At 44.4% G+C, this 27,202-nt stretch overlaps 1 protein-coding gene across 1 annotated transcript; it reads right to left on the bottom strand.

Moving 5' to 3' along the window:
• Positions 1–10,662: 10,662 nt before the first annotated feature.
• Positions 10,663–27,030, bottom strand: tufm (Tu translation elongation factor, mitochondrial; the record flags this gene model as incomplete). Its single annotated transcript, XM_080550681.1, is given in 11 exon segments — positions 10,663–11,051; positions 12,034–12,153; positions 12,987–13,138; positions 13,481–13,585; positions 17,489–17,621; positions 19,811–20,080; positions 23,389–23,555; positions 25,337–25,475; positions 26,340–26,386; positions 26,957–27,002; positions 27,004–27,030. Coding segments are annotated over 11 exon segments (1,380 nt in total). The 3' UTR covers positions 10,663–10,877.
• Positions 27,031–27,202: the final 172 nt, after the last annotated feature.

Here is a 27,202-nt window from a genome sequence, read left to right as displayed (position 1 = left end):
CCATCACTCTGTCTAGGGGCTCGGGGTGCTGTCCTTGGTGCTGACTCCCTGGCTCAGGGATGGTGGTGAGAGGGATGCCACAGTATGTCTTATGTTTGACCCGTCATCTATTTCCAGTGTTTTATTTTCATATTCTATAGTGTGTTTGACAATCAAAAGTTTATTGTGTGTTGAAGTTTCGACAGTGCAGGGAGGGTACAGCAATTGAGTTGTATTGGTTTGTGGGTAGCGTTTGTGGGTAGCGTTCTCACTGCAAACAAATTGCTCCGTGGAGCGATAGCAAGCAGACCAAGACCACCCTCTCTAGGACTGAGACCATCCTCTCTAGGACTGAGACCACCCTCTCTAGGACTGAGACCACCCTCTCTAGGACTGAGACCATCCTCTCTAGGACTGAAACCACCCTCTCCGGGGCAGAGTGCAATTGCTGTGTTCACATACGCCCAAAAGAACCACATTATGGCGGAAACGCTCCCTGATTCGTACCAATGGGCTAGGTGTGAATAGTAACTGCGCATTACATCACAAATGTCACTTTATTATACAAGTACAGTACAGTTCAAACACAGTAAACCACTGTTTAATAATAATGAAAAAAAGAAAATCTATATACAGTATGTTTTGTGAATTTTTACCCTGCTGTACCGAAAACGTACCAAACTGTGACTTAAAAACCGGCGGTAGGTACTGAACCGAAATGTTTGCCTACCGTTCCACCCCTAGTGTTTACTGATGTTCTCTCTTGGCTCTCCTTCTAGGGGGTGGGAGGTGAGTTTGGTTCTTTACCCCTCCACGGCGGAAGATTCCCTCTCTCAGTTTGTCCGACTGATGTTGACTCTGACTCTAGACTTGCAGGTATGCTCATATCCCCCTTGTCATTACAGCTGCCGTCCGTTTTATTGTCAAAATCTGCATTTCAATACTAACCTCAGTTCAAGAAAGCAATGTGTGCCCCCATCCAGCAATAAAGTTGAATCTAATCTAATGTAATCTATGGTTGTATCATCAAAAAAGTCCCCTTCCCCTCTGCTCCCATTCCGATCTGTGTGTAGACTTGAGAGGATGAAAGCAATAGCCTCACGACCATATGAAGGCTATTCCTTGACTAAATAGCGTCTTTAATGTCGATTTGTACCATGTAGTTAGTTGGTACAAGACTAGGCTTAAGTCCATGTCTGGTAAACTGCCACCTAGTAAACACCATATTCCTTTTGCGTGTTCAGTCCTGTCAGATGTGTGTAGGGGCTTGAGAAAGGACATGTGGGGGGAGGAGCCTGAGAAAGGACAGGTGGGGGGAGGAGCCTTGAGGCAGCTCTCTCCTTCCAGTGTTTCCCCACAGGATTTTGTGAGACTGGTGTGTGGACCACATATTAAAATAAATAAAATAAAAATACTTTTGGTTCGTTATGAGACTATGGCGGGACAGCCCAGTCTAGTCTGTGTTAGAGAAACACTGCCTTACAGTCTAGTCTGTGTAAGAGAAACACTGCCTTACAGTCTAGTCTGTGTTAGAGAAACACTGCCTTCTGTGCAACAACTCATTTTCTGTCATTGTTTCTCTTCCATTTGAATTTTCCTGTACTAGTAACACTGCTCTTACTCTCTCTCTCTCTCTCTCTCTCTCTCTCTCTCTCTCTCTCTCTCTCTCTCTCTCTCTCTCTCTCTCTCTCTCTCTCTCTCTCTCTCTCTCTCTCTCTCTCTCTCTCTCTCTCTCTCTCTCAGTACCCCTCCTCCCCTCCTACCATTTCCATACACAACCCCCGAGGTCTTTCCGATGACAAGCTGCGCAGGTAACGTGAATGAATCCGTTGACTGACCTCGGCTTGGTTTATCTGGAGGGGGTATCTGCTATTGTACATTTACATCACACCCCCCCCCTCTCCTTCTCCTTCCTTCCTTTTCAGCGTACAGAGGAGTCTGCAGACCGAGGCGGAGTCCTCTTTGGGATCGCCAGTGTTGTACCAGGTCATTGAGGTCAGTGTACCAGGTCATTGAGGTCAGTGTTGTACCAGGTCATTGAGGTCAGTGTACCAGGTCATTGAGGTCAGTGTACCAGGTCATTGAGGTCAGTGTACCAGGTCATTGAGGTCAGTGTTGTACCAGGTCATTGAGGTCAGTGTTCCAGGTCATTGAGGTCAGTGTACCAGGTCATTGAGGTCAGTGTTGTACCAGGTCATTGAGGTCAGTGTTGTACCAGGTCATTGAGGTCAGTGGTGTACCAGGTCATTGAGGTCAGTGTCGTACCAGGTCATTGAGGTCAGTCTTGTACCAGGTCAGTGTACCAGGTCATTGAGGTCAGTGTTGTACCAGGTCATTGAGGTCAGTGGTGTACCAGGTCATTGAGGTCAGTGGTGTACCAGGTCATTGAGGTCAGTGGTGTACCAGGTCATTGAGGTCAGTGGTGTACCAGGTCATTGAGGTCAGTCTTGTACCAGGTCATTGAGGTCAGTGGTGTACCAGGTCATTGAGGTCATTGAGGTTGTATTGTATATTGTAATACCGAATATATACCGGCAGTTTTTCATTTATTTTTGTACCATTGCATTTTCCTTTTTGCATGCTTTTCAAAGAATAAAATGGTGAAAACTTTTATTGAACATTCCAGCAGACATTAGAGGCTATACCAACAAAGCACAATAACTGAAAATTAAATAAATAAATAAGAACAGCATTGCACTGTTTGATCACGTCATCAAAAAACATCTACTCAGGGTTTTTCATGGCACAAAATGAGGTGTTGACAGTAGTACCATGTCAGTCCAAAACCTATTGTTGACTGTCTGATCTTTTTTTTCTGATCTAGAACTATTCAGTGATTGAAAACCCTGATAGACTTCAAAACTGATCATTTGCAAATAATACATTAAAAGTAGCACTGACTAACGCTAGTATAGGCTCAACTTGTCATTCTGGATAATGAAACAGCAAGCCAACTAATGTGACTTCCAGGATTTCTGTTATGAAATAACGTTTCGACCTAGAAGACTGTTCTGACAGTTGACAAAGCGATGAGTGCGCAAGGCCAGGACGCAACATGTTGCTGGCTGGTCAGCTGGTCCCCTGTTTTGTCTTTACGTGCACAGCTATTTCGCTAGCAAACACGAAAGCTAAGCTAAGCTTATTTGCAGTACAGCGCCACCAGGGTTGGGGTTCAATAGCGCCCCCGCCACCACGTCGGCGCAATGCAGAAATTACAGAAATCCACAGAGTGCAACGCTTGTAGAAAATATGACCGTCAGAGTTTTGTCGAGAGCTGGAGGCGGCAAGAAATATGACGGAGGCGGCCGCCTCATAATTCTCTATGCAGGAAAAACCCTGCTACTCGGCGGTAAACTTTCTGTCTTTTCACACATTCGGCTGAATACCCAATGTGCTTTTTTAAATATTATTCGGCCGAATACATTGGGTGGCCGAACCTTCGGTGCATCCCTAATGTTTATATTTACATCACTGGCCGGACACTATTTGGACCGGACTAATTCTGGCATGACAGAGGCATTGTGGTATAAAAGGCTTCTATGGTCAAAGCATAATATGCCATATAATATGCCATATGCCGTAAAAAGAATGTTAGTTTATGGTGCACAGCTCCCCAGGGTGATTCATGTTGACATGAGGAAGTCTTTCACAGCGGCCACACGCTTGCGTCATTCACCATGTCATCAAATCAACAGGAAGTACCTTGAAGTCTCATGCTATCAAGTCTCAAGCTTTTAAATTTCATTTTATTCTTTGTCTGGTGATCTTTTCTTGCTGTGCTGTTATGATGCTAACACTCATGTGGATGGACGGTGGTGTTTCTCTAGATGTAACAATATTATGTATGAGTAAGAATCCCTCAGCTGGATCTGACCCCTCTCTCCCTGTCGTCTCATTCTCTCCATCCCTCGCTCTTCTTTCTCTTCACCTCCTCAGAAAGCCAAAGAGATCCTGACCCAGAGCAACATCCCCCACGGGAACTGCGTCATCTGCCTTTACGGGTTTAAGGTGCGTCATCGTGTTAGCATTGGCACATAAAACACAAACGGTTTTGGCATCGAAACGGTTGAAATGTGCCATCTGCCTTTATGGTATAGGTTCCTCTTACTGTTGTTTTTAGCGTTAGCCCACAATGTACTGGATTGCTGGAAATGCTATATTCGCTTTTGAGATGGTATTGGCAAAAACTGTTTTGATTCGTCTGTGTCAGTTTTAGAAGATGCTTTTGTCTGTCACTCTTTTCCCCTCTTCACCCCTTTTCCCTCCTCCTCTTCAACACACCACCCTGCAGGGGTGAAATACAGGGGTCCCCTGCTATGTTTGGCAACAAGTCTGCAGGGTTCCCACGGGTCCTTGAAATCCTTGAAAGTTTGTGAATTTGAGAAAAAGAAATCAAGGTCTTAAAAGTTTTTGAAAATAGACATGGGTCATTGAAAGTGCTTTTGTTTTACTTAGCTCATCAACTAGTTGTGTCACAAACTATGCCATGTTGGATCCTTGAATTTGAGGGAATTGAGTCTTGAAAGTCCTTGAAAGGTGCTTGAATTTGGGAACCCTGAGTCTGGGAACCGTGGACAGTTGGTCCAGCCTGCCTAGGGCATCCCCAATACCATAGTCATCCCCAATACCATAGTCATCCCCAATACCATAGTCATCCCCAATACCATAGTCATCTACAATACCATAGTCATCCCCAATACCATAGTCATCTACAATTCCATAGTCATCCCCAATACCATAGTCATCCACAATACCACAGTCATCCACAATACCATAGTCATCCCCAATACCATAGTCATCTACAATACCATAGTCATCCCCAATACCATAGTCATCTACAATACCATAGTCATCTACAATACCACAGTCATCTACAATACCATAATCATCCACAATACCATAGTCATCTACAATACCATAGTCATCTACAATACCATAGTAATCCCCAATACCATAGTAATCTACAATACCATAGTCATCCCCAATACCATAGTCATCTACAATACCATAGTCATCCCCAATACCATAATCATCTACAATACCATAGTCATCTACAATACCATAGTCATCCACAATTCATAGCTCTCATGTGACGTCACAGCATAGTGGAAACGCCCACCTGACGGGTAAAAGGCACTTTTTGCGGGCAAAACCCACTTTTTGCGGGTTAATAACTTTGATTTCCTGTGGGTTAGGAAAATAATTCCAACGTGTCCGGAAAGAGGAGAAGCCAGGGAATCCAAAAGTTTTTGAATGGAGTCGATCCTCCACTCCTATCACCGTGGACACAGCAAGGAGCGAATTCCCGGATATAAATATTCCCTCGCCCCGCTAACAGCGGGAGTTGAGAATTTCGTCCAGCAGCGGTAGAACTCCCGGTTGATCGAGTTTCATATTAAAAGTATATCTTCTCGGGGTGTCAGCGAGGTGGTTAAGGGCTCAAAATGACCGTATACTGATGGTGAATTTAGCAATAATAGTCTTGTGTCTGTACCACCTCCATAACCGGTGTTATTCACGGACAAAGCCGGTCAAGGAAGCACCTTTTGCGGGTTAATAACTTTGATTTCCCGTGGGTTAGGAAAATAATTCCAACGTGTCCGGAAAGAGGAGAAGCCAGGGAATCCAAAAGTTTTTGAATGGAGTCGATCCTCCACTCCTATCACCGTGGACACAGCAAGGAGCGAATTCCCGGATATAAATATTCCCTCGCCCCGCTAACAGCGGGAGTTGGGAGTTTTGTCCAGCAGCGGTAGAACTCCCGGTTGATCGAGTTTCATATTAAAAGTATATCTTCTCGGGGTGTCAGCGAGGTGGTTAAGGGCTCAAAATGACCGTATACTGATGGTGAATTTAGCAATAATAGTCTTGTGTCTGTACCACCTCCATAACCGGTGTTATTCACGGACAAAGCCGGTCAAGGAAGCACCTTTTGCGGGTTAATAACTTTGATTTCCCGTGGGTTAGGAAAATAATTCCAACGTGTCCGGATAGAGGAGAAGCCAGGGAATTCAAAACCATTTGAATGGTGTCAATCCTACTCTCCTATCACCGTCGTGTATCTTGATAGTTCTTCATGGGTGAGGTGGTCTAAATAGTAGGCAGCCGGTAAATTGCGTCCACTCGCCATTTTGAGCGATGTTGCTATGATACTTTTTGCCCGTCAGGTTGGTGGTTGCTAGGGAAGAAACCACGTGACTGAAAGCTATGAATACCATAGTCATCTACAATACCATAATCATCCACAATACCATAGTCATCTACAATACCATACAGGCCGGACCAACTGTCCAAGGTTCCCAGACTTGTTGTTCTACAGACCTAACTTGTTGTTCTTCCTCTGTCTTGACTGGATGATATAGTCTGTGCGTCTGTCCGTCTTGACTGGATGATATAGTCTGTGCGTCTGTCTGTCTTGACTGGATGATATAGTCTGTGCGTCTGTCTGTCTTGACCGGATGATATAGTCTGTGCGTCTGTCCGTCTTGACTGGATGATATAGTCTGTGCGTCTGTCCGTCTTGACTGGATGATATAGTCTGTGCGTCTGTCTGTCTTGACTGGATGATATAGTCTGTGCGTCTGTCCGTCTTGACTGGATGATATAGTCGGTGCGTCTGTCCGTCTTGACTGGATGATATAGTCTGTGCGTCTGTCCGTTTTGCCCAGGAGGGGGAAGCGTTCACCAAGACGAGCTGCTATCACCACTTCCACTCCCACTGCCTGGGCCGCTACATCACCCACTCAGAGACGGAGCTCAGGGAGAGGGAGAAGGAGCTGGAGGAGGACAAGACGCGGGAACGGACCGACGGAGAGGTGAGACCAAACGGACAGCAAGACGTGGCGAGAAATGGATTTCTGAGCCGTACTAATGCAGTGTAGCTTGTCGGTAAGGTGTGTACCGCTTTTGTGTAGTTGTAAGAAAACAAACGCACTCGTTAGGGTTGAAAGCGTTTGCGTTAAGCCCGTTGTATTTCAAACCACTTGATGCTATTACAGCGCTTATAACGGTGAAAACACACACCACGAGCGTCGACCCTCAGCAGCGCGCGTGCGGCAGTCCCGCCACGCACACGCTGCTGTGGTTGACGCTTGGGTGTGTTTTTCACCGTAAGGGATATTGATGCGCAGTCAGTACCAGAGTTTGATATGGATATACACTGTTAATAATAATAATAATAATAATAATAATAATAATAATAATAATAATAATAATAATAATACATTAGACTTATATAGCGCTTTTCTAGACACTCAAAGACGCTTTACAAACTGAAAAGATCGGGTAGTAATAATAAAAAGAAACAAAAAATGAATAAAAGAAAGTATAGGGGTCTAATACATTTTTAGATTACAAAATCTAAATCTAAGTGTCTTTGTAGGACAATCTACTCTGTATACTGCAATTACACCTAGATTTCAGGCGGACAAGCGGCGAACAAGCAACGCCAGCGTCCTCTCTCGACCGGCATGTTTTGAAAAGTTAAGGCTTTTGAAACTGTTTACGGCTCTAGGCTCCACAATGGAGCTCAACGGAATACATCAAGTATATTATTGTTTTAACCGTAGCTCTGTTGAGCATGGACTTTGTTCTCAAGCTTTTGTGATTTGCCTGTGTCCCCCCCTCACCACCACCACAGGAGCTAACAGTTGATTGTCCAGTGTGTCGTGAGCCTCTCACATACGACGTTGACCATCTCCTCTCTTCTCCTGCTCCCTGCTTTCCAAAGGTGAAAATAGAGTTTGCACGCTGTGTGGCTGCATGCCTCTGTCTTGTTTATTTTTTAGTATCGTGAAGGAAAAAGTATATATTTTTAGAATGTTCTTTTTTTTTTACCTTGGAAATAACTACAATCTAATCCAGAAATGGCCAGGTACTTACACAACACATGCAAATGGACGCGTCTATGCTGACCTGTTATCTCTCACTCAGCTGGAGGGGGCGGTGATTGGGGCAGAGTTCCGACACAAGTGGACTAAACTCCAGACCCTCTTGGAGCGGCAGAAGGCGAAGGGGGGTATTATTGACCCGGAGGCAGAGTCTAACCGCTTCCTCATACATATCAATGAGGTAAAGAAGAAAAAACACAATTTTGTCTTTGCTGAGTTGTCTTTTGGGCTCTTCGCTAATAAATGTTTTTTTTCCAAGAAAGACGTAGGATTTGACAGCAGCTGTGTGGTATCAGAACCCTTGTCTTGAGGAGAGCGACAGTAAACCACACTCTCTCCCTAAAGTTGCCCTTCCACAGATTCCAGAGATTTTTTCAGTTTGCACGGTCAAAATTCTAGGCACAAATGCAAGCAATCGAGCCCTTTCTTTACCTCTGATAAAACAGTGTTACTCTGATAAAACAGTGCTGCGTTCTGTTTTCCACAGGCAACACCTGATGCGAACCACTCGATCCAGGACGTGGACGCATCTCTCAGCCAATCGCAGCCCTCCCCTCCGACTGCCCCCACCGCCTCCACCAATCTCATCACTGCGTCTCAGCAGCAGCAGCAGCAGCACACCGGCCAATCGCATCGCAGGGGCGGGCCAGGTCACCACCACCGGCAGGACCAGCTGAAATGGCCCAACAGGAGAGGAGGCCGGGGGCAGAGGCTCCAACAGGGGAGACCCACAGCGCCACCTACAGAGCACCTGGACAAACTCACCCTGTCTTCGGAGAAACAGCAGGACCAGCTCCACGGCACCCCCCCCGCGCGTTCTTACGACGCGCCGATCAAGAACAGACTCCTGGCTTCTCCTAACCCTACGCTTCAACAGGAACCCGGAGACGCACAGCTGAGCCGATCGGAGAAGGCCGGAGAAGGGGAGGGACGCACGGACCTCCTCGGCCGGCCAGAGGCTCCGCCCGCTCCCGGAGACGGACCGCCCATCGCCCCCCAGCCCTGCCGGGACGCCTCGAAACTGGACGGCCTGAGGGACGGGGGCGGCGTGGAGTCTGGCCGGGGGCGGGGCCACCGGGAGAGAGGGGGGAGGAGGAGGGGCCCTGGCCCCCCAGGGTCGGCACGGCAGCAGCCCGGCGGCCAATGGCAGGAGAGGCATCCCAGAGGGACGGACCACCGGTGGGATCCTCAGGGGGGGGCTAACCACCACCACCACCACTGGGACGGGCGGGGGGGTCAGAGAGGCAGGGGAGGGGGGGGCACCAACGCCTGGAGAGGGGGGGGCAGGCCCAGCAGGGGGGGCGGGGGGAGCGGCTTCCATCCCAGAGCGGCGGAGGGCGAGGTGGGGAGGGAGGGGGCGCTATGACAGAGGGTCAGAGGAGGGTGGAAGAACACATGTACCCCCAGTACCCCCATTATTATTAACCTGTATAGAATAAAGCTCTGCTCTGGCACTCAAGTCAACTGTAGTGTCTTTCTGCTTTCTTGTCCCTTTGCATCGCTGGTACTGGTGTCATCCGCCAGTCAGCGGCGCACACAGATTCACTCCCACCTCTCATGAATGTGATGTGACACATTGACCCCCCTACCCCCCCTCTAGTAACTTGCACCTCACGAAGTTGCAGATTTCGGTAACTCAGTCGTAGAGTTGGCCCGGCGAATATGACAGTGTTCTTTTTCACCGATTTTGCAACCGAGCCTGCGGTCGTTTGTGTGAGTCACGGTGACCGCTCGCTAGGCAACACCAGCCGTCACTGACCGGTCCTGCTGTGAGGATGACGGTGCTCTCGCTTTAGGAAGTCTGACTTTTTGTCATCTTTTGTCATTTCACAGTTGTGTTAAATCATCCACATTACCAGTGTGATTCATTGTCACCCTATGAATAGGAAATACTCCTGCATTTACTGCTTATAGCCACCAGAGGGTGCTACCACTACACCAGTGGTCTCCCCAATTACTTTTCATAGCGGGCCTCTTTTTTTAAAAGAACTGGGAAACGCGCGCCACTCAACCTCCAGCCCCATCATGCAACCAAACATGGTGTGACAGGTTGAAATGTGTTCAGATGAATAATTGAGTTACATGAATAGCCTACCAATATTTTTTTAATGAGTTACATAAATACCAGTAAACAAGAAATATGGTCAATCAGTCATGGGAATATTAAATTGATGTTTGCTCTTTCGTCCTCCAAGTTAACACGCTGTAATCCACTGGTACCGGTTGCTGCCAGTAGGAGGCGGTGGACGGCTGTGTGCCCTTCAGACGCACACACTGCCTCATCTCATTCATGTCTGTTAAACACCTAAAAGGCATGATGCTGTTCATTGGTTTGGTGTAGATACGTTGCAGGTAGCCTATTATAATTTGCTGCACACTAAACATGTTGATGACTTTATAATAAAATATGTTTTAATTGCATGGAGAGAAGTGTGTGGTATTAACAATTGATCCCGTGGAACCCTCACCAATAACCTTCCAAATTCTAGTGGTTCACAATTAGTTTGTGTCATTTAAAAGGTGAAGTATGTTGTTTTGCGCATGGCTGCCCTCTGTTGCCACACTGAAGATTTGAAACATAACATTACTAATAGTGGCAAATATGTGCATATCCTTGTAAACAAACAAACTGTAAAATAGTATGTAAAGGCCAGTGCTCGACCTCAACACCAGGTTTTAAAAAGCACTTTGTTTGGACCAAAAGAATCACCCGTGACTGAACGTTCTTGTTTACGTTGTTACGGAATTCACCAAAAAAACACAGGTTTTACTATTAAATACATTTTATTACACAAGCTGCAAATGACAGTCGGGCCTTTTCACAGAAAGACTATGCTGAACATCTCATTGTGGGTCTTTCCGTTGGTTAGGATCAGGATAGCAGTGCAGTCTCACCAGCTCCTGTACACATATAAAGCAACTTGGACAAATATTTCATGCAACTTGGACACATATTTCCTCACTCCCCTTCCCTGCCATTAGTCTCCCTCCCCTGTTCCCCTCCTTCCCTCAACCCCCCCAGTTGATTGTATCTTCCTTTGTGCTCGTCAGTATGTCTGTGACCAAGCCAGTGCCAATAGTTTTGTTTCCATCTCGGAGGGTGAAGCGTTGGCCTTTCTCCAGGACCATGGGTTGACGGAGCGTGAGGGTGAGGGATGTGTCCTCTCCAGGCATAACCATCTCCTATGAGGTGGAGAGAGAGAGAGAGGAACTATCAGAATGGAATAACACACTTTAAAACAAAAAAACACAATGAATTTGTAATAGTTTAAAAGTGTAGGAAAATTTCCATGAATCATTGTTATGAATCGCTCTCCCTTTGCTCCAATATGGAAAAATCGGAACTTTCTATTATGTCTTAATGACAATACATTTAAACTACGTTATGACAAAGGAATACTTTTTATTTTTTTTATTTGTACATTTCAACCATTTAAACAGGTTTAGAGATTACAGGGACAGTCTCCCTGGAGTAACTGAGGGCTAAGATCCTTACTCAAGGGCACGCTAGTGGTGGTGTGGTTTCAGGCGGGATTTGAACTCATGACCTTCTGAACACCAGTCCACTAGGATAGGTGAATACGAGAATTCAGTCTCAATTCAGCTCTCTTCCAGAACCTAAACCATCTGCAATTGATGATTTACTTAATAATTTTGAAAAAACCGCTAGATGCATTTCAAAGGTATAAAGTTATTAGAAAGTTTGTCAGCAGACACTGATTCCATTAGGCACAAATGGGAAAAATGTATTTTATTTGTATATGGAATCTCCTATTCCTCTTCTCTATTTGTAATTAATTTGTTCTGTGTATATGTAAATTCTGTGTTTTTAGTGGATAGTGAGTTGGACTGGTGATCAGAAGGTTGTGAGTTCAAATCCCACCTGAGACACACCACCACTAACGTGCCCTTGAGTAACGCACAGCCTACATCACTCCAGGGAGGCCGTCCCTGTAATCTCTAATTAAAAAGTCGCTTTGGATAAAAGTGTCTTAAATGGTTAAAATGTAAAATGGTGATGCATTATATAATATTATTATTTAATTAATACATTTTGGAAGAATCAATATCTGGAACATTTGTAGACAGGAATGTACGTACGCACACGCACGCACGCACACACACACACACGCACGCACGCACACACGCACACACACACACACACCTTGTCTCCTGGCAGGCAGATCCTGCAGGCCATGTCCCAGGTGAGAGAGAACATGACGGGCATGAAGTTGGTAACAAACGGCTTGTGTCTGCCTCCCTCCTCCTTACTCAGAACATACACCTGGGGGTGAAGGCATCACATATCAGTTACACCTGGGGGTGAAGGCATCACATATCAGTTACACCTGGGGGTGAAGGCATCACATATCAGTTACACCTGGGGGTGAAGGCATCACATATCAGTTACACCTGGGGGTGAAGGCATCACATATCAGTTACACCTGGGGGTGAAGGCATCACATGTCAGTTACACATGGGGGTGAAGGCATCACATATCAGTTACACCTGGGGGTGAAGGCATCACATATCAGTTACACCTGGGGGTGAAGGCATCACATATCAGTTACACCTGGGGGTGAAGGCATCACATGTCAGTTACACATGGGGGTGAAGGCATCACATATCAGTTACACATGGGGGTGAAGGCATCACATATCAGTTACACCTGGGGGTGAAGGCATCACATATCAGTTACACCTGGGGGTGAAGGCATCACATATCAGTTACACCTGGGGGTGAAGGCATCACATGTCAGTTACACATGGGGGTGAAGGCATCACATATCAGTTACACATGGGGGTGAAGGCATCACATATCAGTTACACCTGGGGGTGAAGGCATCACATATCAGTTACACCTGGGGGTGAAGGCATCACATATCAGTTACACCTGGGACCAGGGGGTGAAGACATCACATATCAGTTACACCTGGGACCAGGGGGTGAAAGTATCACATCAGTTTTGGATTGTCAGTGGTACATAATGCATTTTCAATCATCTAAATAAACGGTGCAAAAAATAGTTCAACATTATCATGGTTACACTCGCCACATGGACTTTCAGCTAAACACATAACGTTGTTACGGGAGCGGGTCTTTAAATACTGTTTCTGACCTGGGCCTGGACCTTCTGGTGAGGCTGGATGGAGCCTGGTTTGCTCATCACCATCCCCCTCCTCATGTCCTCCCTCTTCAGCCCTCTGACCAGAGCACCCAGGTTGTCCCCGGCCTCGGCCCGGTCCAGAGACTTGTGGAACATCTCAACACCTGAGGAAGAGGAGGAGGAGGAGGAAGCCAGAAAGGAAAGACAAGTGATGGAGAGAGAAACTGGGCTTAGAATATTGGTTTTCCTTGAAATTCAGTGGCCGTGATACAATAGAAGTTGTAAATCTGTCAAAAACATCCACTGTTGGCTCTTACCGTTTCATCTTACTGTTAATGTACGTAAACAGGATGATTTCCTTAGGGTGAGTTTAAGTTAAGTTCCTACCTTTTTAATGCCAAACTCTTGAGTTTGACGTAAACATTTTTTAAATGATAAATACTGTTTTAAATGAAAATGCACCTTTTTGCATCATTTCAAGATATGTAGCTACCCAGCTCACTTACCTGTCACCACAGACTTGAAGGCGCGATTGTGCCCCACAAACTCACAGTCATCCCCCTTCTTAATGACCCCCCTCTCCAAAGTGCCTGTCACCACTGTGCCCCTGCCTGGAAGGATGAAACGGCAGTTAAACACCCAACTGTACTTCAATCTCACACTTACAGTGGCAAGAAACAATAGGTGAACCCTTTGGAATGACCTGCTTTTCTGCATCAAATGGTCGGATCTTCATCTAAGTCACAAGTATAGACAAACACAATGTGCTTAAGCTAATCACACCCAAACAATTACAATCTTCCATGTCTTTATTGAACTCACCCATTAAACATTCACAGTGCTGGTGGAAAAAGTAATAACTTAAAAATAATTTAGAAATATATAATAACTGGTCGAAACTCCTTTGGCAGCATTAACCTCAAACAAGCGCTTCCAGTAGCTGTGGATCAGACCTGCACCACGTTCAGGAGGACTTCTGGACCATTCTTCCTTACACGACTGCTTCAGCAGCCATGTTCTTAGGATGTCTGGTGTGAACGGCTCTCTTGACGTCATTCCACAGCATCAGTATTGGGTTAAGGTCTGGGCTCAGACACCATTCTGTAATAGATTTACTTGGATGTTTAGGGTCGTTGTCCTCCAACTGTCAGTTTCTGTGGCAGACAGCCACCCTGACGTTATCCTGTAGGATACCTTGATAAACTTGGGAATTCATTTTCACCTGGATGATGGCAAGCTGTCCAGGCCCCGAGGCAGCAAAGCAGGCCCAAATCATGACGCTCCCTCCACCGTACTTCACCATCGGGATAATGTTTTCATGTTGGTATGCGGTGCCCTTTTAATGCCGAGACATGGCTCACATCTGCAGATGCTTCTTTTGAATAGAAAACTCAAAATGTTTGAGTGTTTAAAGTATCTGTTAAAGTAAAAGTAACTTTAAAAAGTTAAAGTATCTGTAACCCACACCTCCAATCTCTTTTCATTGATTGGACATTAGTAGAAGCTTTTGTAGAAGTTATTAGCCTAGTGGTTCACATACTAACCAACCTAAACTGTGAATGTTTACATTTACATTTTAGGGATTCAGCAGACACAGCAACTTACAACAAATACATTTGTCTAAGGAAGTGAATCAGCTATCCATCAGTCATCGCAAGAAAAAGTAATCTATCTATGCTCGGATCAGGGGCCATTGGCAGTCATGCTAGGCGGCCAGCAGAGGTAGAAGAGCTGAGTGACCGGGCAGGGGTTTGGGGCCTGACCAAGAGTTGCGCTGCTTCTCTGGTGAGGAACGGACGTATTCTTCTTATGTTGTAGGGGAAGAATCTACAGGAGCGTGCTGACACTGTGATGTTCTCCGCACAGGATAAGTGGCTGTCCAGGATCACTCCAAGGTTCTTGGCTGTCTGGGAGGTCACCGTAGAGTTTCTCTAATGTGATGGAGACGTCTAACGGCCAAGCTCCACCTGCTGCGTCGCGTCAACTCGCCATCGACGTTGCGTCAACTTCCCGTTGTCCAAGCTCCACCTGCTGCGTCGCGTCAACGTTGCGTCAACGTCAACGTTCTACTCTAGCTCCACTGGCATTTTTTGTATACGGGAATAATTTCACCCTTGACTGCAATTATGTCCACAACAATAACAACATCATACAGAACATTTTCCAATCAGGGTAATATTTTATCTACATATTCCCAAATAGATAGTTGCTAGTTCAGTAGATGTTCAACTAACTGTCAACAACATTTCAACTAACTAACCACTAATCCTAAACCTTGCCCTAACCTTAAATCTAACCCTATCCTTAACCATAAATCTAGTTACATACAAACGGAGATAGAACCTTTTCATTCTAAACGGAGATAGAACCTTATCATTCTAAACGGAGATAGAACCTTATCATTCTAAACTAGGGATGCACCGAAATGAAAATTCTTGGCCGAGGCCGAAGCCGAATTTAAGGAAACACTTGGCCGAATACCGAATACCGAATGTGTATCGGCAGTTTTTAATTTTATCATTGCATAAACTAAATACACAGCGAAAATAAACTTTTTATTCATGCTTCTCAAAGAAAGAAATTGAGATTGAAGAAAAAAGAACTTTTATATATAACTTATTATAACTAATTATCGTGGGATTTAATCTCTACTGCTTTCCAGGGTTCAAGTTAATGATATTCATGATTTGTCTCTACATAGGCTTCAGAAAGTATTTAGACCCCTTCACTTTTTTCACATTTTTGAATAGATTTGCCATCAATCCACACACAGTACCCCATAATCTAAGTAAAAACGTTTTTTAATGTTTGCAAATGTATTAAAATGTAAATACAGAAATACCTCATGTACATAAGTATTCAGACCCTTTGTCACTCTTAAAATTAGGTCACATGCTAAATGTCTTCAACAAGTCATTCAACAAGTTGAATTGAGTCCACCTGAGTGTAAGGATAATAGTTCATGTTATTTCAGAATGAATATCTTTTGTTTTTATAGTCTCTGGTTTGCATAGAAACCACCGCATGATACAGCTGCATGTCATAAACTCGTGTAGAACAGCTGGGAGTCTGAATATGTTTTCAACAAGGCAACAACTCTGCTTCTCACTCCAATTTTAAATTGAGCTACGACTGCTAAGCTAACTAGCTAGATGAGTGTAAGGTTGCGTTCGTAAAGTCGCTCTGAGAGCGCTGGAGCGCACACTGGGCCCGACGTCATAGAGAAACCGAGTCATTTGATTGGACGAGAGGCATTCCACGAGTGCTGATCGGATTTCCTGAGTGAATTTACGAACGCAGCCAGTTTTGAAAGCGCGTCGCCTCGCGCCGCGCGCCTGTTGAGAGTTATATTTAATTGTATTGCGTCATCAAAACACGGCCACTATTCGGTGGTAAACATTCGGTGTTTTCACACATTCGGCCGAATACCGAATGTGCTTTATTTTGCGATATTCGGCCGAATACATTCGGTGGCCGAATGTTCGGTGCATCCCTATTCTAAACGGAGATAGAACCTTCTCATTCTAAACGGAGATAGAACCTTCTCATTCTAAACGGAGATAGAACCTTCTCATTCTAAACGGAGATAGAACCTTATCATTCTAAACGGAGATAGAACCTTCTCATTCTAAACGGAGATAGAACCTTCTCATTCTAAACGGAGATAGAACCTTATCATTCTAAACGGAGATAGAACCTTCTCATTCTAAACGGAGACAGAACCTTCTCATTCTAAAAGGAGATAGAACCTTCTCATTCTAAACGGAGATAGAACCATATCATTCTAAACGGAGATAGAACCTTATCATTCTAAACGGAGATAGAACCTTATCATACCAACGTTTATTCATCTGATACATAGAGTATCCATTCCTGCAACAAGAGTTCACCACAGGTGCGGTGATTGACGCCCCACGTGGGGCGTCTCATTGTGACGTCTGCGTCCATCCACCGTCAAAAATCAAACTTTTTTGAAAGTCTACTTTGGACGCAGCCATCGGACGCAACGCTGACGCGACGCAGCAGGTGGAGCACCTTTCATTGATTACAATGCATTTGATCCCAATTTCGGACGCAACGCACATTAGACGCAACGCTCAATGGCCATGGTGGAGCTTGGCCGTTAGAGAGGGCAGGCTTTGCCAGGGAGGAAGAGCAGCTCAGTCTCGTGAATGTTTGAATGATGTATTCAATATGGACAAGAACAATACAATGATTTGTGTTAAAACAGATTGTTTGTTCGCTATTGTAACTTAGATGAAGATCAGACCATATTTTAAGACACGATTGTACATAAACGCAGGTAATTCCACAGGGTTCATTTACTTTTTCTGGCCATTGTACAAAGTAAACAATTTACAGATTTCCCATGAAAGACGAAGGCCTGGTTTGGGGCCCACTTTGGGTCACTCCAGTGCAATACCTTCTGGTCTACAAACATCAATGTGGTGGGCTGGAGAAAGGTGCTAGCGTTTGTTCCTGGAACAAGCCTTTACTTAGTCTCTCTCACTTACCTGGGATAGAATATACACTCTCAATGGGCAGCAGGAAGGGCTTGTCTAGCTCTCTCTTGGGCAGAGGGACATAGGCATCCACAACCTCCAGCAGCTTCATCACTGCATTTACCCCCAGATCAGGATCTCTGTTCTGGGGAGGCAAACAGGTGAGAACACACAATACAACAACAACAACAACAACAACAGTCCTGTCCAGAAACAATCCCAACCCAACATGAGGTTGCTTCAGGCTACTCAACTGTCCCTCCTGAGACCTCCATCTCTTCAGGCTCCACCTAACTGTCCCTCCTAAAGACCTCCATCTCTTTAGGCTACACCTGAACTGTCCCTCCTGAGACCTCCATCTCTTCAGGCTCCACCTTAACTGTCCCTCCTAAAGACCTCCATCTCTTTAGGCTACACCTGAACTGTCCCTCCTGAGACCTCCATCTCTTTAGGCTACACCTGAACTGTCCCTCCTGAGACCTCCATCTCTTCAGGTTACACCTGAACTGTCCCTCCTGAGACCTCTTCTTCCCCTCTACTGTCAATAATAATAAAAAAACGTTAACAACGTAATTCTCCCTTCCTCTAACATTCTTGACTGCCAATGGCCTCTGGCCCGAGCATAGCTGACGTTTTCTTGCGATGACTGATGGCTAGATGATTCACTTCCTTAGACAAATGTGTTTGTTGTAAGTCGCTTTGGATAAAGGCGTCTTCTAAATGTCAAAAATGTAATGTAAAGGGAGGTTGCAATTCATAGTTTGCACGTGTCGTCACGGCATAATGGGAACGCCCACCTGGCGGGCAAAACAAATCTTTCTTCCGCTGCCTGCCAGCTATTTTATCAGGTTTTTAACCAAGTAATTAGTTGTTTGACAAAATGCTGGATAGTTGCTGTGCAATCGGGTGCACTAACCGACGAGGAGATGACCCTGGGTTGTGCTTCTACAAAATTCCGTCAGAAAAAGAAAACCCAGAGGAGAAGATTGTGGATTTGTGCTATTAGACGTGTCTCAGTCCCTGTGGAGGGCAAACCATCAAAGTACACAGGTCTCTGCAGCGAACATTTCAAAGATAAGCTCAAGTAAACACTGATTATTTTAATTATTTACATAGCCACTTTACTTTATTATACTGAGCCAATTACCACTATTGTCATTGTTCATATTGTATTCCACCCCTGTACATTGTACCGCACATTTCAAAATCTTTTATCTAGTATTTTTTGTATTAGTTATTTTTAATCTTGTCGTATCATATTGTTATGTATTGTTTTTGTTTGCTATGCACCGTGGATGAGAGGGAAACGCAATTTCAGCCCTCTGTATGTCTGTACATATATTGGATTGACAATAAAGCTGACTTTGACTAATTATTACATTTTTAGTCATTATCTTTGCATAATCGTTCTGACATGGTTGGTCTTTGTGCACGTTACCAGCTTGGAGTTGGTTGTGTAGGTCCTTTAGCTAGCTAGCTAACATTAGCATTATTGACCCATCCAGATCGAAAAAACAGATAACTGTCTGTACTTTTGTACGCTTTCATCCTGGCGGCAGTGTGAGGGGAAGGATTCTCCACAAGATATATGTAGACATCACCGAACTGGAGCTCTGGCAGCGACTTCGCTGTTTTTAGTGATTGAAATACTGCGGTGGGTGCTGTATATGGATCGCAAGTGTCCAAAATGTGTAGTTTGTTCACATATCTTTGTTTTTCTTCTTTTGAGAGGTGATCTAAATAATCGTTGCTTGAAACAGGTGGGAAAATGACCGGTCGGTGCTGCAGTTCTACGGAGTTTCCACTATGTTTTGCCCGCCAGGGCTCTGTGCCAGTCACATGACTGCAAACTATGAATATGTGACAGCAGCATGACAGCAGACTTGTTGTTCTGACTTTTATTCTGAAAAATGTAAATACATTTCAATGCTGTTGAAAATCAATGACACACTCGCTTGTCAAGCCAAACTATTGCAGTGCAATGGATTCGGTGAGTAATCCCCACTACTACCAATGTTTTGGCATCATTGATTTTCAACAACGTTGACATTGATTTTCATTTTTCGGAATAAAAGTCTGGACATTTCGATTGGTTGCCGACTTGTTCCCGCTTTCACAAGTTTGCTGTCACATATTCTACACATAAACCACGTGCACCTGGCGTGTGTATAGGACATGGGTTGGAATTATAGACATTTCCAGATACATATAGTGCCTTCAATAAGTATTCAACTTTATTTATGGTATTTTTAAATGATCTTTATCGTCCAAAAACGGGCAATTACTGGCTAACGTTGTGAATATTCACCTGACCCCCCCCCACTGCCCCCTTACCTCCAGAGCACAGAGAGCGGAGCCGATGATGACGGGAGTGTTCTCGCCGTCGTAGCCGAACTCCGTGAGCAGCTCCCTGATCTCCAGCTCCACCAGCTCCAGCATCTCTTTGTCCTCCACGGCATCCGCCTTGTTCACGAACACCACCACGTGTTCCACGCCGATCTGCCTGGCCAGCAGGAGGTGCTCCCGCGTCTGGGGCATCTGGCCGTCCGTGGCGGCCACAACCAGGATGCAGCCGTCCAGCTGGGCCGTGCCCGTGATCATGTTCTACAGGAGAGAGGAGGGTAGATAGAACACACTGTGATCATGTTCTACAGGAGAGAGAGGAGGTTAGATAGAACACACTGTGATCATGTTCTACAGGAGAGAGGAGGGTAGATAGAACACACTGTGATCATGTTCTACAGGAGAGAGGAGGTTAGATAGAACACACTGTGATCATGTTCTACAGGAGAGAGAGGAGGTTAGATAGAACACACTGTGATCATGTTCTACAGGAGAGAGGTTAGATATAACACACTGTGATCATGTTCTACAGGAGAGAGGTTAGATAGAACACACTGTGATCATGTTCTACAGGAGAGAGGTTAGATAGAACACACTGTGATCATGTTCTACAGGAGAGAGGTTAGATAGAACACACTGTGATCATGTTCTACAGGAGAGAGGAGGTTAGATAGAACACACTGTGATCATGTTCTACAGGAGAGAGGTTAGATAGAACACACTGTGATCATGTTCTACAGGAGAGAGGTTAGATATAACACACTGTGATCATGTTCTACAGGAGAGAGGTTAGATAGAACACACTGTGATCATGTTCTACAGGAGAGAGGTTAGATATAACACACTGTGATCATGTTCTACAGGAGAGAGAGGAGGTTAGATAGAACACACTGTGATCATGTTCTACAGGAGAGAGGAGGTTAGATAGAACACACTGTGATCATGTTCTACAGGAGAGAGGAGGTTAGATAGAACACACTGTGATCATGTTCTACAGGAGAGAGGTTAGATAGAACACACTGTGATCATGTTCTACAGGAGAGAGGTTAGATATAACACACTGTGATCATGTTCTACAGGAGAGAGGAGGTTAGATATAACACACTGTGATCATGTTCTACAGGAGAGAGGTTAGATAGAACACACTGTGATCATGTTCTACATGAGAGGAGGTTAGATATAACACACTGTGATCATGTTCTACAGGAGAGAGGTTAGATATAACACACTGTGATCATGTTCTACAGGAGAGAGGAGGTTAGATATAACACACTGTGATCATGTTCTACAGGAGAGAGGAGGTTAGATATAACACACTGTGATCATGTTCTACAGGAGAGAGGAGGTTAGATAGAACACACTGTGATCATGTTCTACAGGAGAGAGGAGGTTAGATAGAACACACTGTGATCATGTTCTACAGGAGAGAGGTTAGATATAACACACTGTGATCATGTTCTACAGGAGAGAGGAGGTTAGATATAACACACTGTGATCATGTTCTACAGGAGAGAGGAGGTTAGATAGAACACACTGTGATCATGTTCTACAGGAGAGAGGTTAGATAGAACACACTGTGATCATGTTCTACAGGAGAGAGGTTAGATAGAACACACTGTGATCATGTTCTACAGGAGAGAGGAGGTTAGATAGAACACACTGTGATCATGTTCTACAGGAGAGAGAGGAGGTTAGATATAAGACACTGTGATCATGTTCTACAGGAGAGAGGTTAGATAGAACACACTGTGATCATGTTCTACAGGAGAGAGGTTAGATAGAACACACTGTGATCATGTTCTACAGGAGAGAGGTTAGATAGAACACACTGTGATCATGTTCTACAGGAGAGAGGAGGTCAGATAGAACACACTGTGATCATGTTCTACAGGAGAGAGGAGGTCAGATAGAACACACTGTGATCATGTTCTACAGGAGGTTAGGTACAACACACTACAACAAGCTGCCCACCACTGGAGTTTGGGATGTACCGTATTGACCCGAATATAAGACGACCCTGATTATAAGACCCTTTTTCAATAATTATTTTTGGTAAAATACTTTTTTTGAAGACCAAATCAAGAAGACCAAATCAAGAAAATTATTTGATTTGTATTCACATTGAATTAAACAATGTAGGTTATTTTTTATCATCTTGGGGTATGGGCATACAATCGTTAGGTTTTTCAGTCACGTATTCACACACCCTCCTGTCAATCACCTGGAAGAGGCCGCTTTGCGGACGGCGATACGCTTTTCTCTGACTGTTACCATTCTTAAGCCGATCCTTTTGGGCTCGTCAACTTCTAACATTACACTCTGTAATATCATATTTCTTGGCTCCTCGACAGTTGTTTGATGCCTCTGCTTCATTGATCACCATGGTCTTAAAATTGGCATCGTAACTCCTCCTCTGTTGTTTTTTAATTTGACCAACCACTTGAGGCACTTTTTTCGAGCTGGTCCGAGTGTGTCTCTGCGGTGTCTCTCCGCGGGTGTGTGTGTGAGTGTGTCTCCATCTCTCCAGGCACCCGTCACTGGGGTGTGTGTGAGAGGGAGAAACACGGTGGCTCGCGTGGGGAACAGTCTTTTGGCGCCATACGTTGTTGTGAATTAATATTGACGTGTAAAAGTCTAGGGCGCGAATATAAGATGATGCAACTTTTTCAGACTTTTTTCCGGGGAAAAAACCCCGTCTTATATTCGGGTCAATACGGTAATACATAGCATTTTAAACAGGCTTGGCCTTGTTTTGGCTAAGGTGTGTCTTTGCAAATACTGGGCCTTTAATACTGAGTGCCAACAGAAAGGCACCAGGGTCCATTTTTAAACCACAGGGCTACTGAATCAGTAGCGATTCATGTCATTTATTTGTTTCTCTCACAGTAACCGTCAGCGGGAAAAAAATATTTTGCTGAGGATGCCCTGATGTTAATGTGTTTTGCTACATCAAGGACATGTGTGTATGAATGGTCTGGAGCACTTTAAATGTATTCTTATCTCAAGAACTATGACAGAAGCTGGGGTTTTGTTCCCCATTGCTATTATTATTATTTATTTTTTTACAAGCCTTCAAATTATGTGTCAAACATTGAAATCTGAAAGTTGAAGACATGCTTATTTGAATGTTGGTACACCTAAGAGCAAATTGTGGAGAAAAATCACCTTGAATCGAAACTGACTGTGCACCGTCCGGCTAGCTAGCTAGCAGCTAACAACAAAGAACATCGCTATGTCACATATCTAACATCTGCATGTTTAGCACATCAACATGCTAAAAACACAACATAACTCGATTATCTAGATTAGATTAGATCAACAGTCCTAAACCGTATGTTTGTTTACAAGACATTTATCACCGACACTCGCAGTACAAAGCAAAAACAAAAGAAAAAGAAAGGGGTTAGGGTCATCTCCGTGGCTGCACGATGCCCTTTCACCAGCCCCTGTCACATATTTCAAGGAAAAATCTATGAAAGCTGAAAGGTTCTTGGAAGTTGTTCTTGCGCGGCATGAGCTACAATTTCACTTGGCAACGGTCAAATGTGTTGTGTGCTTGCAAGTGTTACCTTGACATAATCTGCGTGGCCGGGGCAGTCTGTGTGAGCGTAGTGTCTGTTGGCTGTGGTGTACTCCACATGAGAGGCGTTGATGGTGATGCCCCTGGCCTTCTCCTCAGGCGCGTTGTCGATGTCCTCATACTTCTTATAGCGGGCGCCTCCGGCCTCGGCCAGGACTGAGGACCACCGTGGTTCATTAACACACACAAAGACGCACACAAAAACACACACAAAAGACTTGACACATGAAAAGTGAGTACACCCTTTAGATTTTTGCTAATATTCTGTCATATCCTTTCAGGGGATAACACTATCTTAATGAAACTTTGATATAACTTAAAGTAGTCAGTGTGCTGCTTGAATAACAGTATAGATTTATTGTCCATTGAAAATTACTCAGTACACAGCTGTTAATGTCTGAACAGCTGGCAACAAAAGTGAGTACACCCCATAGTGAACATGTCTAAATTGTGCCCAAAGTGTCAATATTTTGTGTGACCACCATTGTTATCTAGCACTGCTTTAACCCTCCTGGGCATGGAATTCACCAGAGCTGTACAGGTTGCTTCTGGAATCTTCTTCCACTCCTCCATGACGACATCACGGAGCCCACGGATGTTGGACACCTTGCACTCCTCCACCTTCCTCTTGAGGATGCCCCACATGTGCTCAATTGGGTTTAGGTCTGGAGACATACTTGGCCAGTCCATCACCTTAACCTTCAGCTTCTTCAGCAAGGCCGTTGTCATCTTGGAGGTGTGTTTAGGGTCATTATCATGTTGGAAAACTGCCCTACGGCCCAGTTTCCGAAGAGAGGGGATCATGCTCTGCTGCAGGATGTCACAGTATATATTGGAATTAATGTGTCCCTCAATGAAATGCAGCTCCCCAGAGTGCCGGCAGCACTCATGCAGCCCCAGACCATGATGCTGCCACCACCATGCTTGACTGTAGGCAAAACACATTTGTCTTGGTACTCCTCACCAGGGTGCCGCCACACATGCCGGACACCATCTGACCCAAATAGGTTTATTTTGGTCTCATCAGACCACAGGACATGGTTCCAGTAACTCATGTTCTTGGATTCATTGTCTTCAGCAAACTGTTTGCGGGCTTTCTTATGCATCGGTTTCAGAAGAGGCTTCTGTCTGGGGCGACGGCCATACAAACCGATGCAGTGTGCGGCGTATGGTCTGGGCACTGACAGGCTGACATCCCACTTCTGCAACCTCTGCAGCAATGCTGGAAGCACTCGCACGTCTATTTTTGGAAACCAACCTCTGGATATGACGCTGAGCACGTGGACTCAACTTATTTGGTCGACCCTGGCGAGGCCTGTTCCGAGTGGAACCGGTCCTGGAAAACCGCTGTATGATCTTAGCCACTGTGCTGCAACTCATTTTCAGGGTGTTGGCAATCTTCTTATAGCCAAGGCCATCTTTGTGAAGCGCAATAATCCTTTTTTTCAGCCGCTCAGAGAGTTCCTTGCCATGAGGTGCCATGTTGTCCAGCATTCAGAGAGAATTGTGCCCAAAACACAAAATTTAACAGCCCTGCTTATCATTTACACCTGAATCCTTGTAACACTAACGAGTCACATGACACCAGGGCGGGAAAACAACATCATTGGGCACAATTAGGACATGTTCACTATGGGGTGTACTCACTTTTGTTGCCAGCTGTTTAGACATTAACAGCTGTGTACTGAGTAATTTTCAAAGGACAATAAATCTATACTGTTATTCAAGCAGCACACTGACTACTTTAAGTTATATCAAAGTTTCAGTAGGATAGTGTTATCCCCTGAAAGGATATAACAGAATATTTGCTAAAATCTAAAGGGTGTACTCACTTTTGAGATATACTGTACAACGCGTCCTTGAATTGTGTATAATTTACGAGTGTATCCGAAACACATGACTGTGTCCTTTGTTAGCCTGTCTTGTCTTGTGTTTACCTTTGGTGATGGCGGCAGTAAGGGTGGTCTTGCCGTGGTCAACGTGACCGATAGTGCCAATGTTCACATGAGGCTTGTCTCTGGCGTAGGTTTTCTTGGCTTCTGCTGCAAAGCTCCGGCGACTCAGTGGTACAGAACACTGTGACAGAAAAGAAGTTGATCGATAGTTTGTCTAGTGCTGCCACTTGAGACACGCTTTGATGATTCTCTAGATACAGTGTCCTCCATAAGTGTTGGATAGAGGAAGTATTGTCTATCTCTATATGCCAACGGTAAATATTGAATGATGTTACAAACTGTTGATTTTGGTCCGTTTTGGCTATGTTGCTTTCTGATTTATATTTCAGCCTCATAATGGTTTGACTTTCATAGATGTCTCTTTGGTCCTCATGTTGACAGTCACCAATAGCAAACTCCAAAGGCAAATTCAAAGCTTAGAATCAATACTAGACATTGACAGCATTCATATGTCTGGACAAATGATAACCAGAACCTGTTAAGCCAATTTTCTAATACTTTTGGTGCCCTGAAATAGGGGGATTATGAAGGAAAAGGGTTATAATTTATAAATGGTGAAACCAAGCTGAAAAAACAATAACAACCATTATTGAAGTAAAGCTGAGAATCTCCACCTTAACCTCATAGTAAGTGTTTGATTCAAACTGTAGTATAGGCCAGTAGTGGAGTATTGAGCTAAAAGAAGACAAAATGCTTCCTCTTTCTAATACGTATGGAGGACACTGTACTGTTTATGGCAATATGGATCTCCAGTCATCAAGAACCTTTGCAAATACTGTATTTAGAACGCTTTCTCCACTCACCCCCTACTGACAGTTGAACTTGAACCAGGTTTTACTCCATGATACTTAAATTACTACATGTTTTTGTGTTTCCATTGTACAGTAACCACGTCTGGTATTGTGTTCATATTGTGTTCTTTTGAGAACAAAGACATTCTAACGAAGAAAGATATTGCCGAACAAGATTAGACTAGACTACTCACCAGCTTAAAGGAGCTGTGCAGGAGGCTGGGCGAGGAGAGCTGAAGGGCTGGGAGGAGACACAATGTGTTCAAGTACAAATGGGAAGGACTCAGTCTGGTGTTAATGACAAGTATTCGATTATAAAGATATGCCTGCAATGTGTGCTGAAATGTCTTCCATCTTTGATCTGCTTTCTGTGACAGTCGCATATTTAGCATACATCACCGCATACATAATTCAAATAGTTGTCATTGAATGAAAAAAGCCGTTTTGAGCAGTGTCTAGTAGTATAGTCCAAATGATGGTGACGTTTAACAATGAAACCTATCGTGCCTGTTTATTACATCTCTAAAGAGCGTTGTAAGCTAGTTATTTTGCTCAACCTTTGGAATATTTCGATATCAATATCTAGCATGCTGCTAGCTGCTCCGTCCCTATCCTACCGCCTGGTAACGTGACCTTGCTATGGGTTCAACTTGGACACAGCTACATCGCAGCATCCCTTTCTACACAATCAAGCTTCATACATTTGTTTCGTTGCAATAAAAAAGCTCAAATTACAATTTAAGTGTGTTTCAATGAACGAACGTAGTAAAATACTGAAATGTACGACAAGTGAGTCTGTTGGAGAATTTACCGGAGAGACACGCACGGAGCCCCACGAGCGCAGCCATCTTGGACACTTTGACAACCGGATGAATGTGACGTCATTACGCAATTACGACATTTTACAAGTTCACCCACATAACCGTAATAACCAGTATGCAAGTGCTGCATTAGAAATCCAGTATTTCATAGTTTATATGGATTAGTTAACATTGACTGGTAAAATAACAAATCATCAGCATGAGTATTTTACAGAATGATCAACGTATTTGTAAAA

This window comes from Nansenia antarctica, assembly GCF_963989245.1.
Source record: "Nansenia antarctica genome assembly, chromosome: 2".
NCBI classification, from domain to species: Eukaryota; Metazoa; Chordata; class Actinopteri; order Argentiniformes; family Microstomatidae; genus Nansenia; species Nansenia antarctica.
This window is presented reverse-complemented; position numbering and strand designations above follow the sequence as displayed.